At 33.1% G+C, this 15,095-nt stretch overlaps 1 protein-coding gene and 1 pseudogene across 1 annotated transcript; one reads left to right on the top strand and one right to left on the bottom strand.

The window, feature by feature from the left end:
* Positions 1–3,931: 3,931 nt before the first annotated feature.
* On the bottom strand, positions 3,932–5,636 carry LOC18044554 (annotated as a pseudogene).
* A 4,765-nt stretch (positions 5,637–10,401) lies between these two features.
* Positions 10,402–13,351, top strand: LOC18044553. Its single transcript, XM_024186813.1, has 5 exons — positions 10,402–10,611; positions 10,723–10,842; positions 10,962–11,039; positions 11,409–12,029; positions 12,993–13,351. The coding sequence occupies exons 1-5, from the start codon at positions 10,441–10,443 to the stop codon at positions 13,311–13,313; spliced, it is 1,311 nt and encodes a 436-aa protein (XP_024042581.1). The 5' UTR covers positions 10,402–10,440; the 3' UTR covers positions 13,314–13,351.
* The last annotated feature ends 1,744 nt before the right edge of the window (positions 13,352–15,095 follow it).

The raw sequence follows: 15,095 nt of genomic DNA, 5'->3' as shown, positions 1-15,095 counted from the left end.
AGTCATAAGTGTTTATTTAATCTCGTAAACTTTTTTTAAATTTTTTTGTTGTTGTTTTTTTTTTTTTTTGTGGGTAAAGCTTTTGAAGGTTAAATAAGTTATTTTGTCTCTATTAGCAAAAGCTCAAATTTTCGGCTTTTAGGAGTAAAGGTTAAAAAACATTTTTAAAATATTAAAATATCTAAACTATTTTTTCTTTATTTCAAAATCTTATTTCATTTCTTTATAGCATAACTTTAAATAACTTGCCTATTAAAGTAATTTTATAATTTTAATAAAAGTTCTCATTAACAACCAAACAACTAATTTTTTTAATAAAAACTCTACTTATAAAAGCTCTACTAATAAAATTCTACTTAAATAAGTACTATTTGAAAGATATATCAAATGGTGCCTTAGTCAATATTGATGTTAATGATTACTCGCTTGATTGGGTTTTTAATCTGAGATTAATTAAATATAAATATATATTCCAATGTAGAATTTTGAAGTGCAAAAAAGCCTGGGAAAACAAATAAACCGCGTGGTTTAAGCGCTATAAGTTTTAAGCCTCTTAAACCCCACTGTTGTAAAGTTTTCTCGGACTTTTTCTACACTTTAAGATTTCAGATAAAAAAAACTACTAATGTTGTGTGTGTGTGTGTGTGTGTGTGTGTGTGTGTGTGTGTGTGTGTGGGTGGGTGTAAGTTCGAGAAAGCTAATAACATTATACAACAAAAATGAGGATGCCGATATGAGAGAATAACTATATATAAGTGTGTTAATCTAGGATTTTGGATTTGTTAAAGTTCAGGAAAGTTAATAGCATTATACTATTAGACAATATGACTTAATACCTTTCCCAGACTTTAATAAAGTTTAGTATCACATCACACACACACACACAAAAATATAAAATGCAATCTAAGATTAGATTGAGTTGGTTAAAAAGTTTCGAGATTCAATCTATAATTGAATTCAAATAGAATTTAATGGAAAATCATTGAATTTTGAACCCATACGTACATTGAGTATTTAAGCTATTTTGATTGTCAATTCCAAACACAACTTCCAAAAAAAAATGATTATAGATTTTTGTGTTTTAAAATCCATTTCCTTTTAAATACTCTGCCTCCTTTTAAATTAGGCAGCTGCTACGTTAGAGCAGTTTTAAGGTAGAGCAGTCTCCAAAACCGTTGGATGTACATTGTTACAATTGTTTCATATTCAGCTATAGACATTCAACAATTTCCAACGGTTTTGGAGACTGCTCTATCTTAGAGCTACTCCAAGGTAGCTGAACCTTTAAATTATTTTGCCCTCTGTTTCCTTCTTACTCTTAGAAAAAGTAAGAGCAAAGCATAAGTTAAAATTCCATGTTCCATGAACTTCTCGCAAAAATGTTGAATCAACGGCAGAGATAACAAATCCCTCCATCTCAACCAACGGCTGATCAGCTTCTATCAAGCTCACGAGACTCGTCTCTCGCCACGATGAGAAGAAGATCGCATATCAATGCCTCAGATCCCATATCAAAACCTGCTTGAATCAAGTATTTGTTAAATATACTATTCTTGCATCATCAATTCAATTTTGTATATTATTTACGAGTAAAATTTTAAAGGCGAAGGAAGTGTTTGCTTCTCTAGCGATTCCGATGATGAAATTACTTACTTCATGCCGATTATTCTTCTAAACCTCCTTTGAACTCAGAAAGGCTTTATCACCTTTTGATGTTAAGGTTGTTCTGCAATGCAACATAGAATCGACAAAACCTTCATAAGACTTTACTAGTGAACTCAATAGAAAGAAGGCTTTATCAACAATTATAAGTCAATATAATTTTATAACCTAAAAACTAATTAAAAATTGATCAATTCCAAGCTGAATAAGTTTTAATCTTTAAAAATAAATCAAATCTAAAACTAAACTATATAAATCTACTACCTACTCCTATCATAATTATGAAGTTAGGAACTATTCTTTAATTTTAAAAAAAATAAAAGGGTAAATGCTCATTTAATCCTTATATTTTGATTAAAGTGTTGCTTAGTCTTTATATTAAAAATAATACCTCAAGACATCCACGTTGTTAAATGTGTTATAATCGTACCTGACTTTTTCTTTCCTATTACAATTTCACCCTTGCAAGAATATTCTTGGAGATACTAATAAAAAGAAAAAAAATGATAATTTATTAAATCAACTTTAAAAGTAACATAAAAATCTACACAAACTTTTATATTATAATTATTTTATTTTTAGTATTAATTTGGTAAACTAATTTTTTATGAAATAATAATTAGTAAGCTTGTTGTCAGCATATTAAATATTGCTTTAAGTTAGCTTATATTAATTTATTCATTAATAGTAATTAGTAACACTGTTGCACAAGTACAAAAAATAATAATTCTTTCACACTCGTATTTATTTGTTTAATTTGCTCCTAAATAATTATTGGTTAATTTATTAATGAACTTTTTAATGTGTTCATGTGTATGCATGCATTCACACATGCATACATACATATATATATTGATTAATGTCAAAATTATTGTTCGATGGTGTTATTGTAAAAAGAAAGAAAAAAAAAGACTAAGAATGTAATATTATTTATTACATGGATGTTTTTAGGTATTTTTTAAAATATAAGGACTAAATGGGTGCTTAAACCAAAAATATCGGAACTAAACATGCATGTACTCAAAATAAAATAATGACTCGCACATTCTTTATTTGTCAATACACTCATCATCAATATCATCATAATGATATGTGATACAATTAAAATGAATTTTTGATAGAGTTTGGATGGCTAATGAAACTTTCATTTTCTTGAAGCATATGCGATGTGGTAACTGGAATCGAATAGTAAGTTACAAAAATCAAAAATCGATCAAAAAGTGTTTTTAGGACTTGTGACTACAAAGCTATTAGCTATTAGGTGAATTAAAAAAAATGAAGAAAGAAAATGAAAAAGTAAAAGTAACTATTGAAGGATAAAAAAATAAATTGATGAAATTATATATTTTAAAAATATTAATTCAAATAGTATGTTAATGAAATCCTTTTACTTAAAAACTTAAATTGATGAAGAAAGGTAAATTTTAATGCTTAACAAAACTATATACAAACATTAATGTTGTGTGTAATACGAAATTTTAACTTAAGTGTTCTATGACTATGTTTAAGTCGATACTTTAATCGAAGTATCTGTTGTTGGATCTCGTAATTTTCAATTGGATCTCGTAATTTTCAAAAGAAGTGTATGATATTTCGTGGTTTATATATGAAAACTCAATTATGTTAACTTAGGCCATGAAACGTTTAATTAATAATTTTTTATTATTATGTCGGTGGATGAACTCGTGGAGAGTACCTCGAAAATTAGTTTATTATTTCACAAATTTTATATGCTGGATATATAATTATGTTTTTTGAGTTAAAGAGGAGCCACAGTCATAAATCAATGAGTAAATGGTGAAATCAACTAGTTTGAGCATTATGGATGTAAGTAGAAAATAATATTTTACATATTTAATGTTCATCAAATGAGTTTTGAAGAATTCGACATTAAAAAGGCAAAGCATATTTAGAATTAAATATTTCCCTTTAAGAGGTTATCGAAAATGAGATTTGTCAATATTTTGACTAGCTAGTACACGTGTGATCAAGGGCATGAGACTTATTTAATAATGTGCAATCGCCGCCCATGCGGATCATGTCGTTGAAGTTTCTTTCGGGCGAAATATGTAATGCCAAAAGGATGAAGTTTCAACTTTCAACCACTTCTAAAAGCTATGCATGGCCCTAGTGAATAGTGATATCAAGATATCACTCTAATTTAAAAAACTTAAAGATATGACATTTAAATAAATAAATATATGCATAGAAAATAAGTGTTTATGTTTTTTTTATTCAAAGCAAAAATATAAAGAGGTAACAGCTGACATTTACTACTAATTAGATATTTATCAAATAAGAGAATAACCTCAAGTCCTTAATTATTTTTTAATAGTTTTGATCTACAAATATATGATATGTAATAAGATTGTAATAGGTTTACTGAGAAAAGAGCCTGCGTGCAAATTCGAATAAGTGCCCTCAGCAATAACGAGTATACCATCACAATCTCATATCATAGTAGAATAGAATGAAGAGGAAAAAAACTCAAAAATATGATAAACTCAGTTAAGGCCATTAACGAAGAGAGACGAAAAAGCTTCCATCTGTGGCTTCTCCAAAACAACACCAACCTCAACAGCACCGCCTCCATTTCTACTCTCTACCAAATAAATAGATCCAACACGATCTAAAATAATCTCCACTCTTTTCGGCTTCCCCCACCCAAAATCTGACCCGTAAACATCAAAACGGTTCGACCCGGCGACCCCAAGCAATCTTCCTGGAGCTTGTCCTCCACCCTCTTTTACATATTTCAACAAATTCAAAATCTTCTCCTCGGATCCTTCAATGACTTCCCTCTTCAGCCCTTTGACCAAATCACTTAACCTGTCAGCAACAAATGCGATCCCATTTTCCGGATCCACGACATCGCTTACCTTTGCAGGGGTACCATGCCCACTAACACAGTTACCAAAATAATTAACCGGAAGAGGAGGATCCAACCGGCTCCTACAATTTGCTCCGACCCGCAGCATAACAGGTGCGTCACCTTCTACTCCCATTGCTTTAATCAGGCAAACGTAGACATAAGCACATGTAAGCACATAAGACGACAAATGAAGTTCTTTTGCTTGTCTTATGAGAACCTCATTTCCCTGTACCTTGTCCCTCAGTTTCTTTATGTCTTCGCGGGTCAATTCGAAACTCCTTCGAACCATGCTGGAATGTGCTTTCAGAGCCGGCATACTAACGAGCTTCAAGCTTCGCTTGTCGGATTGAAAAGCCAGCCAGTGGTTCGCATAAACCACGTCCAGCCCTTTCCGATCTTTGATGAGAGTCCGGTCAAAGCACGGGATTAGCTTGGTGGGTAATAATATCGAAGAATTATTAAGGTTTTGTTGTTGCATCTGAATTATTTGTTTTCAGAAATAAGCCCAAGATCTCTCAAACATTGTTTTGCTTATCCCGTCGATGACAGCGTGGTGAGTCAAGACGGATATGCAAAACCCTTGTTTCGGAAACAAAGTTATTTGTATAGCAACCACCTCAGCTTTATCGTCGGTTATGGACAACTGGGGCGTCAGATGATGAAATTCAACGGCTTCGCGGTTTCCGTTATTGCCAGAGAGGTGGCTGAAATCGGCGTCGGATTCAGCAACGGTGAATGAGACGCCGTCGTTTTGGTCAGGGAAGTAGTAAACGGCTGGCTTCGCGGAGTCCGCAGGCCACATTATGTGACCGGCGAGGGGGAGGTAATGAAGGAGAGTGAGAGAGAGAGAGTCAGCGAGCTTCGGAAGGATCACTGAGTTGAATAAATCGAAAGTTAGGTCAGTGATTTGATAGAAAAAGACGCGTTCTGAAGGTGGAAATTTTAGCCAGAGAGTATCGAAGTAGGTGAGTGGAAGAGTGGAGGCGGTGACTGAGTCGGACGACGGCGGGCTGATTTTGCTAACTGAATGTATTTTCACGCTATGTTTTCTGCCATGACGATCACGAGGGAGAGAGAGTGAAAATATTAAGAAACAATACTGCTAAATGATACTACTAGTACTCTGCTCTGGTCGGTCAAGTGTTTAAATACTCTTCATCACCATGAATCCAATCGATCTCAAGTGTGAAGCATAAATTTCAAGTGGTTGCCTGTCAAATTCAGTCCACAAACATGGGTTTCAACTATCATATCCTGTGTCTCAATAATTTTATTTATTTTTATTTAAAAAAAGCTATCGTTTGTGGACCTAACTCTTATAATTAACAATAGTGTCCCTAATTTAGAAATGTCGGACAGCTTATAGATACGTTTTCCAATAAAACTGCTTGTTTTGGAAAAAAATCCGAAAGAAGGAATTTGAAAATAGTGGTCCTCATGAGAGAAAGTGATACATCACAAAAAGCCTCTGCGCACATTTCATTTTAATTTTAATTGAATGGTTGTCTAGCTATCGAGAAAAACTTGTGTATATCAAGTGGATGTGGTAAATTAATTAGTGTAAAAGCTATTGTTGTAGTAATTAAATTACATTATAGATGATTGCTAAATAAATAGAAAATACAAGAAAAAAAGATGGAACCGGAACTGGAACCAGACTTTGTGAAAACCTTCCCCCATCTAGTTGAGGATGATAGGCAAACTAAGAAGGCGAGATTCAAAGATCAGGCAGGTAGTGAGGAGAGTGCCCAGTTTATGTCCTTTAAAGATAAGCTGATGTAGGACCGACTAGCGATGGAGGAGGAGTTGGTAGGGACTGAAGAAGATCTGGAGTTTGGGTCTGAAGATGTCGTTATTGAAAAGGAGGGCCAAATCCTGTCGATATCCTTTTCACAGAAGGTACATGCACAACTTGAAAGACCGTGGAAAAATGCTGTGATTGTGAAGCTTTTGGGGCGGACCATGGGGTATAGAGCCTTGTGCAACAGATTAGAATCCTTGTGGGGAATGTCCAAGGATTCTCTGTGATTGACCTGGAAAATGATTTCTATTTAGTTTGGTTTAAAACTGAAACAGATGCCCATCATGCTCTAACTCAGGGTCCATGGACGATCCTAGGGCACTACTTGACTGTACAACCATGGCACCTGCGTTTTGAAAGTTCCACTAAGACAATTGACTCTATTATTGCTTGGATTCGCCTGCCTGGAATGCCTCTTCACTACTATCATAAATGCATTCTCAGGATGTTGGGGCTAATCATTGGTAAGGTTTTAAGGATTGATTATAACACAGAGTCTGCGACGAGAGGTAAATTTGCGCGTATCGTAGTGCAAGTTGCACTAAATAAACCTCTCGTGTCACAATTCTTACTGGATGGAAAAATTCAAAAAATGGAGTACGAAAGTCTTCCAACAATATGTTTTGAATGTGGGAAGTATGGTCATGTCCTTAGTGAATGCCCGGATAAACATAAGACTAATGACCAAATAGGGTCCTTTGTTAAGGAACATGCTCCGACGAACGTGGAGGAGACGGTGGTCGTTTCATCACGGACGGGGAGTAATACTAGCAACGCCATGTACGGCCCTTGGATGGTAGTTTTTAAAAAATAAAGGCCCAGGCGTTTTAAGGAAAGTTATATGGGTAGAGATTCAAATCGTTTCCAAGAAGGCAATAACAGGGATGGATCACGATTTTCTATACTGATTAACGAGGTTGGTTTGGAGGATGATCCAAATTCAAGTCACGGTATCTCCAGTAATTCGGTGGAAGACCATGTGCCCAACTTACCTTATATAAACCAAACAAGAATCCATAAAGATACCTCTAAGGCTAAAAAATCGAGTGGAGGGAACAAGCAGCGCCTAAATACTAGCCTTTCCAAGCTAAATACTTCCAAAACCCATGTGTCAAACGATCCTAATGATTCCCATGCACTGACGTCACCAAGCCTATCATTTTCATTGTTTTAGTTCCTATGTATTTACTTTTCCGAATCATTAATCCAATTGTGCTGTTATATGCATCAAAACGTATTGAACTTTCTTCTAATATGGCAAGGAAAACTAGGGCGTTTCAATAAATTGAAATTTAGATATTGTTTTCATCAACAGTTTACAATTTTCCCAAACTTATTCCAAATGTATTTGGTGAATTTTTAGTTTCTATTTCTTTTATCATTCCTACCTCTAAAATATGGGTATCATTGGTTATTCAAGAAGGAATTTGATAGATGAAGTCCTAAGGTCCATCATAGCTTCAACTTTGAATTGCCACATTGATCATCGTTATGGTTCTCATACAACCATACAAATTTCCTTTCCTGCGGTTTAGTTTCTTGTTTTAAATCCTTGAATGAGTCAAATTACTTTCGCTTATAATTTTTTAATGCAATGTGCACAAATGCTAGAACCTGTAAATTTTGGATACATAATGACGACCAATTGAACCTGAAATCAAGGTCTGTCTTGATAATAATAACCTAGCAATAAGTTTTAAGGTCCTTCTAGAATAATTCTTGCCTATATTGTACAAGATTCTAAAAACTAGTGATGAGTTAAGTACCTATCAAATGGGTTGATCGAGAAGAGTGACTTTTATAGTTATAATCAAGTGTAGGTTTCATTTGTTTGAAAATACAAGATATTGAAAGTGTAAAAACCTCATTTGAATTTTGCTCTTAAAGTCTTTTTTTAAACATTTATTTTCTCTTTAGTGATGAGATGAGGCATCACTTGTGCTTTGGAAAAATAGCTTATCACTTTAGCACTACATAATGAAAACTGCATTTGAAAGCTGAGTAGAGGTAAAGGTTAATCACAAAATAACTTAACCGCCTTTTACTTGATTAAAAAGTTGTTAGGCTTTTATTTGTTTGTGGTTTCAGAATTTTTTTTTTTTTTTCTTAATTCGGTTTGGAAAGATGCTACTATGTTGATGAGTTATTTACTTGTTGGATTGATTGAGTTTCATGAGGTCAAGTATATATTTCATGAATGTTTTGCTTTCTGTTAACTATTTTATGTTCTTTTGTTGAGGACCTAGTAGTGACTGAGTTTCATGAGTTGTGATGAGTGAGAGCTCTTGAAGTTGGGATATGATTATTGAGTTGTAGGAGTTAAAGTAATTATCATTTTTTTTTGCTAATCTTTTTTTTTTTTTTTTTGAGTTTGTGGGTTCATTGAGTTGCTAGACATGATTTCCTAGTGTTGATTGAGTTGAAGGACATGATTCTAGGTGTTGATGTTGTTGATTAATTGGTAACTAGATTGATTCAAGGAACTATATTAATTGCTACTATTTTGCATTTTTGGATTGATTGTTGGGTTAAGTAGTTATGATCAATGATCATAGTTGTATTCTTTTAACTAATACATTGTATAATGAGATGAATGTATCATGATATTACTTAGATCGTAATGATAACTGTCTATGGTTATTGGCCAATTGTAGCTCTTTTTATCATATTACATATATTACTTAATTATGTATATATAATATAATAATTAATATAAAATTCATTTCCTCCAAAATTAAGTAGAATAATAATAAGAATTGGAGAAAAAAATGCTAAATTAATAATAATATTAATAATTGCCGCCAAAAAATTAAAATTAATGTCAATTTCCGGTAATTTAAAAAAAATTAGTTCCCACAAATTTAAATATTTATCATTTTAAATGATTTTACATTTATTTAAATATTAATTTTTTAATTAAAATTTTATATGATAGACTTGAGTCATGCATGACGATATTATGATAGAATTTTGTCACATGTGCATGACAAATTTATGACAGATAATACATCATAAATTTCATGACACATAACATCATTTAAAATTTCTTAACACATGTTTCAATGGCCGTCCTCTAATAGGGTGCATGACAGTCAAAAGCCATCATTATTTACCTTTCTTCTTGTAGTGTGTATTCACTTTTTTCATATGAACACACTATTAAGTCACATAGCTTTATAGGTAATTAAAAGTTAACTCTATTATATTATATGGTTTAATAACATATCCGACATTGAAAAAAACAAGGGTGTTGGTATGAAAGAATAACCATATATGTAGGTGTTCTTTTCTAAGATTTTGGAATTGTTAAAGTTCATAAAAGCTTATAACATTATACAAAGAAAATGAGGGTGTCGGAGAGAATAACTACACATAGGTGTTTCAATCTAGGATTTTAAATTTGTTAAACCTATATATAGGTGTTTCAATCTAAAATTTTAAATTTGTTAAAGTTCAGGCAAGCTAATAGCATTACTTAACTTAATACCTTTCCAAGCTTTAATAAATTCAGAATCATAGATCAAATTAGTAATATACATATATACACACACACAATTTAATATTAGATTGAAGGTGCGTTTGGAATTGAGTTTGGGCAGCTGTATCTTAAAAGTTACAGCACTAAAGTGTTTGATAAACACTAGCTGCTGTAACTTGGAAGCTATGTTGATATGATTTTTCATTTGTATAATAGAAAATATATTATATTTTTAATAATTTTTTCAAAATTACTATTTAATATTTATATTTACTACATATTATTAATTTTTGTTTTATAATTACAATTTTTTTCCACAGCAGCTGTAACTTGTTACAGCACCTCAATTCCAAATAAAACCTGAGTTGGTTCAAAAGTTTGGAGATTCAATATATAATTGGATTTGAATAGAATTTAACGAAAAAACATTGAATTTTGAACCCATACGTATATTGAGTATTTGAATTATTCTGATTTTCAATTTCAAACACAACTATCAAAAAATAAAAAATCAATCGATTATAGAATGCAAAATTTATTTTAGTGCGTCAAAATTCCTTTTCCCTCCGTTTCCTTCTTACCCTCAGAAAGAGTAAGAGCAAAGCATAAGTTAAAATTCCATGTTCCATGAACTTCCCGCCAAAAATGTTGAATCAACGGCAGAGATCGCAGATCTTTCCCTCTCAATCAACGGCCGATCAGCTCCGAGTCAAGTTCACGAGACTGGTCTCTCGCCACGATGAGATGAAGATCGCATATCAAAGCCTCAGATCTCAGATCAGAATCGGCTTGAATCAAGTATTTATTATATACACTATGAATTTCTTCACAGCTCTCTCTGGCCTCTGGTTAACTATTATTGAATCATTGATTCAGTTTTGTTTTTAATTAACGAGTAAAATTTTGAAGGCGGAGGAAGTGTTTGCTTCTCTCGCAATTCCGATGATGAAATTAGTTGGTCTTAAAACTGTTGAAATGGCAGAAAATGGACGATTCTCCACCATTATCATCGATACTGACTCGCCTGAGGTAATCAAAATCCTCTGTTTTGTTGTTATTTGTATAATTTCTTATTTTTATAGAGATAATTTGATGATCATGAACTGATAGCGATATTTTATTTTCAATTTTGTTTAATCTTGAGGCAGGGAAGCTCCAGAAAAGGCGTAGTTTCGGGATCGCCGGTTTCTGTTGGTGGTGGAGAAGCAGAAAGCAATAAATTTGAGGTAGAAAAATATTAACGTTGAAAATAGAGAGACATTTTTGTTTTTGTTAATTTGAATATTGAAATGCTTAATCCTGGTCGATTTAGTTAGCTAACTAATGTATGATGACGAATATTTAGTTAAATGTTCATTATTTAATGTGGAAATGTAAAATAAATGTTAGCTGATTTGAATTAACATTATGAATACTTCAATCAGTACTGCAAGAGTAGCTTTTGCAATGCTGCGCATCAGAAACAAAGAGGTTTTGCTGTGTGGTTAACTTGCAAAATGGTCCTAAGAAATGCTGGCATCTAATATGTTTGATGAATTGTTTATGTATCCTCTTTTGGTTTTCAGTCTGGTAAGTTTTATTTTCTAGCTCTGCAGGTAGAAAACTATGCTAGGAAAGCCACAATAGCGGGCAGAGAACTCATAGAGAAGCAACAATCACAATTCATACAACTTATTAACCTCCTTAGACAGATTGAAACCCAAGTTAATTCTTGCCAAAACACTATGCTCCGTCACCTTTCCAGACATCAAATCTCCCTCCAAAAACTTGTCCAGGAAGCCATTGATGATTTAAGCAATCTTCACTGCCAAAACCATGACACATTTTTTATTTCAGTGAAGATCCTAAAAGCCCTGTTTGAACACATGAGCTTTGTATTTGGCTCAGTTGAGACAGGCGTGGATGTACTAATGCAGAACCTAGTTGAGCATATGTGTAATCCAATGGTGGAGTATGTCAAGGGCCTTAAGGCTGATATTAAACTTGGAACGTGTGCACGGTTGTTGGCCGTTGTAGCCGAGATGGATAGAGCAATGAGGAATGGAAGACTTGAGCTGGAGGAAGCAAAGAAGAGGATCAGAGTTGCAGAAGCTGGAAAGATTGAGGCATTGTGCAAGTTAAAGGAAGTAGAAGAGAGAATCTGGAGAATGACCGAACGCCTTCAATTACTCCCTGGAGCCAAAACAGGGCAAAACGAAGTTCGTGTTCGCCACAAGGTACATCCTATCCTAAATCTTTTACATTTTTTGACTATGTATACAGTATTCAATTTATCTTCTCAGAAGGCATATAATTACATGTATGAATGCATGGTCAATTCTGCAAAATACGACTACCCCAATTGAGTAATCAAAATAGAGCTAGGTCTTGCATGTTCACCTGAGTAAACAATGAGGAGTTGTCCTTTTCAAAAATTAAATAAATGTGAGAGGGATTGAGTTCAATCATTCTTTTGGCTCTTGATCGACATATGGTGGTTTCCTTAATTTTTTCAGATTATCTACAGGAGAGGACTAGTCCCAATACTGTTCTGATAAGGACAGAAACTGGGGACTTTGAATGAACAGAGAAGATATCCAATAGCTTTTATATAATATTCTTTTGTGAATTTAATATGTCAATTGAGTGTATCGGTATGGTTGTTATGTATATATGAATAAGTGCTTTTTGTATAAAACAATTTTCGAATTCTTTAAAGGAATGGCATAGTTTGCACTGTAAATTATATTTGTTTAACACTTCATTTCTTGTAATATTTCAACAATAACTGTTAGTCGGTGCCTGCAAGTTTTTACACTCTATATAGGACAAAAAAACTTCTGCATTCGATTTACTATTTTCTATTTGTAACAGTTTTCTGTTGTTTCAATTTGAGCAATTTTTAGTTAACCATTTCCAGAAGCAGTTTTCATGAGAACTATCAAAATGTACCTATATTCAAGGACAGGTAACACAATGTTCTGGTGTTCTCAGAAATTCATTTGAATGGTCGTATAAATTTTTCTTATTTAAGCAATTTGATTTAGATCAACAAGACATGAACATTCTAATCTTGGTACTCAAACTGAAATTTAAGCTAGCTGCTTGAAGTTGCTGTAGAGACCTTGATAATGCATTCTCAAAATAGTTTAAATTCTTTTTTTTTTCCCTTTTCTTTTCTCATTGTTCAACATGTGAAGCTCCTAGAACTGATGGAAGATCTAGACAAAGATGACAAGCTACTGTGGGAACTACTGCAGAAGAAGAGAGAGTATCAAACACCAGAGAGCCCCATGGGGCCTGGAGATCTTCTCAACATTGAGCCCAAAAGCAAGCGCCATAAGCCCATTATTAGGGAGACAAGGCCGTTGCTGGTTTACAGCCGAGTTGCTCGGAGATGCCCGCGTGATGATGGGTTGCTTGGTCCACAAACTCCAAGCAGAGCCACTGGTATTCCCTTGGGCTCATCACCTTCTGCAGCAATTCAGCAAGCTGTTTTGAGCAAGCGCATCAACCACTGAATTCGTGCTTTTGTTATGCTATAGGCTTTGCTCTCGGCAGTCCCAAAGAAATGACTTGGTAATTTGTAATTTCATTAGTTCTCTAATGAGCTTTTGGATCTTATTCTTCTTCCTCTGCTGCTGCTGCTGTAATCGATATAGCGCGCATTTGGGGCAGCTGTGCTGTGGCTCCCCATGCTTTATTTTAGGGAATATTCCCTAGAATATAGGGTGGAGAGCAGCTGCCCCAAACGGACCCACACTGTTGTCTTTGGAAATTGAGGGGGATAGATGATTGCAAAACAGCAATTGCTACCTGGTGCTCTAGCTAATTTGTTAACAAAAATCAATCATATCCTTTACACTTGGTGGAATGTACATGTATCCTACCATTGAGACAACTTTGAGGTTAACTATTTATTTTGCTTTATTAATGTGGCTAACTAGATAATTGCACGAGCTTATAACAAGTAGGATTGGGTCATTTATTTTTATTTAGATGTTTTATTTAAAATCTTAACACAAAATCCTGTTTAATTGTATTAATTTCAATGGTAGAGAAGGTGATAGAGTTGACAACATTAAATGATTTTTATTTTTATTTTTTTGCTTTCAATATTTACATGATATATTTTAATTTTTGTCAATATTCTAAGTAAAAAATTTAAGTTAAAATAGCTTCATCAATGATAGCACAGGTAAAGAATCTACATCTTAAATAAACATTATTGGCTCTTATATTTTAAAAGGAGTAGGATCCTCTTGTCATCGATGTTTTGTTAAATTTTTAAAAAATATTATATTATGTGTCCTTTAATATTGTTGTATGATTAGAATTTAATTATTCTTATTTTTTAATTTATTAACCACTAATCACATGAGAAAAATTTACTCAGGAGTAAGTCAAATCATGATAGGATCATAATACATTATAGAAAGACTTTCTCTCATTTTGAAGATTATTTTTAATATTACATTACAATTAAATATTTGCTTGATCTAACTTTAATTTCGACACCCGAAAGTCAACTTTGAAAATTAGAGAAATCTACGGCAATAAATAATAGAAAAATCTACTAACATTTGGCCATGGAAGAAAACTGAACTTTCTCCCTCAAAATTGAATTAAGGAGGTGAGAACTCACTGTTATAGATAACTTTTTTTTTGTTTTTTTGCCCTTTCTTATTTTTTTGGGCTTTCAGGTAACTCTATCCGAACCCAAACCATTAATGTTAGCACAAAGTCTAACCCAACTTAACCCGTTTGATAAAATCCCAACCAAACCTAAACTTCGTCGACTTGTTTGCAACGAGTCAGTCCGGGTGACAATGCTTACGCATACTAAATAGTGTTTTTATATCGCCGACGATGTGAAACATTCCATTTAAATATAATAAGTGAGATTCCACTTTACTTGAATTAACAAATAGATGTCTAATTTTCGGTGATGGGGTTTCATTTTGTCCTTGCAGAAACAATGTTGGGGTTACATTATCAGAAACTGCCAAGTGTATAAAAATAATTAAATTTAAACTCATTACGAGTATATTATGTACATTAAACAACATGCGACGTTATGTGATTTAATGATCATATCTAAAAATTGATTGAGACCCTTTTAACATAAGATTTTGAAAAATGATAATTGACTTGAAATTTGGTTAAATTGAATGTATTAATTTTTTTTTTGTCTGGACAATGGTCGAGTGGTGGCCAATCTCTTAGTTTGGGTGATGAATCATTGGTCAAAGAGAGTTAGTGGACGATAAATCATCTCTTGATTTCAATTTAATTTAACAAAA

Source organism: Citrus clementina, unplaced genomic scaffold, assembly GCF_000493195.1.
Source record: "Citrus clementina cultivar Clemenules unplaced genomic scaffold, Citrus_clementina_v1.0 scaffold_4, whole genome shotgun sequence".
In the NCBI taxonomy this organism is placed as follows: domain Eukaryota; kingdom Viridiplantae; phylum Streptophyta; class Magnoliopsida; order Sapindales; family Rutaceae; genus Citrus; species Citrus x clementina.
This window is presented reverse-complemented; position numbering and strand designations above follow the sequence as displayed.